We start from the raw sequence: 3,382 nt of genomic DNA on the forward strand, positions 1-3,382 counted from the left end.
AATATTTAATATCATTTGCAAATCACACATTAAATTAACATGTGAATTGCAAATAATAATATAATGAACAAGTCATCAGTATATGTGTACATGTGTATATATATATGTTTATATATACATGTGTGTGTGTGTGTGTGTGTGTGTGGCTGCGGCTGCGTTCGGAAACGTCCCCCGAGTACATTCCCTCTCTCTCTATACCACTCCTATACCACTCCTATCTCAGTAATATAGAAACAGAAGGAATGCACTCGGGGGACATTTCCGTACGCAGCCTATGTATGCAAAAATAATTTTTACTAATTTTTTTCATTTTCAGCGCATAAATGAAGCAGTCAGGCGGGCCGTGAACAAGGAACGGCGTAAAAATAGTTTTAGAAATAGAAAACGTTTTTACGCCGTTCCTCCTGTTTACGTATCCACACCGCCTGCAAGTGCGTAGGTCCCCACATCGCCTGCAAGTACGTACATTCCCGCACCGCCTGCTAATGCGTTCGTCCCCGCACCGCCTGCAAACGCGTACGTCCCCGCACCGCCTGCAAACGCGTACATCCCCGTACCGCCTGCAAGTACGTACGTTCCCGCACCGCCTGCAAATGCGTACATCCCCGTACCGCCTGCAAATACGTACGTCCCCGCACCACCTGCAAACGCGTACGTCCCCGCACCGCCTGCTAATGGATTCGTACAATTTGAGTACATGTCCGCACCTGCATACCTGCCTCGATATTAAAAAAAGGTAAAATATTGAATATTACATGCACGCGCGCGCACTCTCTTTCTCTTTCTCTCTCTCTCTCTCTCATATATATATATATGTATATATATATATGTATATTCATATACACTCGGCCAAAAAAACCGGTACATTTGCAAAGTAGTAAAAAATTGCAAAAGTTTAAGAATTTATAACTCAGCAAATAATTATGATATCGAGATGTTTAAAAAACGAAAATGAAGCTTGAAGTCTATAGTTTGAGAAAATTTTAATGCCGATTACGTGGAATGATCAGTTTTGCAATGACAAATGATAGAATGTGAACCTGCAAAACTGATGAGCAGAAGGTCCACTTTCCTGAATTGCACGGCGTAAATCAGTTGACGTAGCTCAATGGGATAAAAAGCACGTGAAAATTTGAACTTTTCTCTTTAAAATGCACTTTGGCGGAACTCGATACGATAATTTTTCGGTTAATTATCGCAATTTGAAAAAAGTCGGTTTTTTAAGGACAAATTGTGATTTAAAATGTGTATCTGCTATCTTTATCAATTCGAACCGTTGCAATTCTATTCAAGAATGTTGCATTGAATGCGGAAATGTCCCGAAGCGAGCAAATTGTGCCGGGCATCTCGCGCAAACAAAGTCCGAGTAGGACATTCGCGGGGTTTTCGCCGGTAAGAGTTCGGCACTACTTCCTCGTGGATTAAAGGGTATCCATAAGGATTTCCCCGCGTAAAAAAAAGAAACACGCGCCCATTTTACATTTTCCGGAAAAATGATTATTTCCGCGCAGACAATTTGTGCATAGCTTGCGTTTCCGTATTTCCGCGATTCGTTGAGTCACCGGCAATTTAATAAAGTCCTGACAATAATAAATGAGATGCCCTCCTTGACAATATCCGCACAAAGACAAAGAAGTAGTGGCAACGTGAGTTACCAGTCGTTTTCCGGCGGATTGAGCCACCGAATTTCCGCGATTCAATGATTCCAGCAAATGACATCTATGCTCCAAAAGTTCCACGATTTATTTTTAAACGTGGGCAACTCTGTCCCGGTTAACTATGCTTGCCATTCTCTGACAGTAATTGAATCGAATTTAGACGAAATCAAGTATATCAGCATAGTATCCCAATGTTCGGTATGACAACGCAGGGCATTCAGCGCTTGTATATGTTTTTAGCATTGTCCGCCACTCTACTCAACTCAATGGCATTCTCCTTCGCGATATTCGGCATCTCGAACAGAGCGCGTAGATGCGTTTGCACTATAGCGCGCTTATTATCGTATCGCTGTTTTAATAAATTCCAAGCTACTTGATAATTTTGATCCGACAATTCCAGCGATTGTATTATATTTGCTTCCTTGCCAGTTATAGATGCTCTCAAATTATGAAATTTTTGAAAGCCACTTAACGACTGATTATTATTTATTATAGAGTCGAACATTTCATAAAATGGGAACCATTCCTCGTATTTCCCTGCAAATTTTGGTAAATCTAATTTCGGCAATCGTACACCGCACGTGGAGGTGCCCACTCCGACCGGGGACGCGGCGGGTAATATCGCGCCGCGGTTAGCTGCAGGCGCGCGGTCAAAATCCGAAATCATGCAGCGCAGTGCAGCCGTCAATCCATAAAACATCTCCTCAAACGCGACGCGATCTTCTCCTTCATTGTCACAAAGAGCTTCTATCTCGAATTACAAACCATTATAGTCCGTCCAATAATTAGGTAATTTTTCTTTTCTCTCTTCTAAATTCGCGATCAATTCCGACGTCAGTTGCGATACTGATTCTACGTACGTTTTTATGCGGAAGCATGCCACCTTTATCGACGCACGCTTTCTCCTTAGCGTTGAGATCTGAGCCGAATGAGCCATAACTTATGTAATATCTGCATGTACCGCGCACAATGTATGCGATAATATTCGATAATTCACGCAACGGTGAAATAGTAAATGAATAATTTTGATTGGCAAATGAGTGACCTTCCTACCTTGACCGCCGATTCGACCGCTCCATTGTTGCCTTCTTGCTCGTTTACGGTTGGCAGTCCGCCGCCTCCTCTTCTTCTGGGAGCGTCGGCTGACCTCCTTACGGCTGGCAGTCCTTTTCCTTGTCCGGTTCTGTGACCGTCAATTGACTGCTTCAAGGATACCTCCTCAACCGACGATAACCAGCAATTGTTGGTTCCCTCGCCTCAATCCAAATCAGCTCGCACCGTTAAAATGTTGATGCGGATCTGAGTAGCCTTTCACGATCCGGCTCGAAGGACCAAAATGTATTGTAATTCCTTGCGTGGAAGTCCCGGGTATTCCGCGGTCGACGCAAGCCGAAGCACAAGCCTCTAATTTTCTTGCTGCAATACGGCTGAGATGGTAGGCGAATGAATCGAGACGTCTTGTTCACTTCTTAAATACTCGATACTTCATTTTTCAAGTGAAAATCTCGCGCCTTATAAGTTCGAGGCGGCGGCAGGATTAGCAGTGTTCGTTCATCCGTTTTCGCGAGAATTATATAAACCGGCTCTCAGGAGCGATCCCGAAGGCTCCGAGAAAACCCGAAATTTTACGATCGAAGTCTTCGAGTCTCAACCAATTTGACTTTAATAACGATCTACACGTCACGAGCTAAGATAAATACAATACGTAACATTCAATAGAGCAT

General features: G+C 43.3%; 1 protein-coding gene across 1 annotated transcript; it reads right to left on the minus strand.

The window, feature by feature from the left end:
• Nucleotides 1-1,875: 1,875 nt before the first annotated feature.
• Nucleotides 1,876-2,358, minus strand: LOC145947469 (uncharacterized). The gene has a single exon (XM_083057252.1). The coding sequence runs from the start codon at nt 2,356-2,358 to the stop codon at nt 1,876-1,878; it is 483 nt and encodes a 160-aa protein (XP_082913378.1).
• Nucleotides 2,359-3,382: the final 1,024 nt, after the last annotated feature.

The sequence above is a fragment of the Prenolepis imparis genome, unplaced genomic scaffold (genome assembly GCF_030444845.1).
Source record: "Prenolepis imparis isolate NDT839.2.m4 unplaced genomic scaffold, iyPreImpa1.0 SCAF_87, whole genome shotgun sequence".
In the NCBI taxonomy this organism is placed as follows: domain Eukaryota; kingdom Metazoa; phylum Arthropoda; class Insecta; order Hymenoptera; family Formicidae; genus Prenolepis; species Prenolepis imparis.

Bases quoted from the DNA above. Each gene is read 5' to 3' on its own strand.
- LOC145947469 (XM_083057252.1), bottom strand. From the start codon at position 2,358: ATGTTTTATGGATTGACGGCTGCACTGCGCTGCATGATTTCGGATTTT.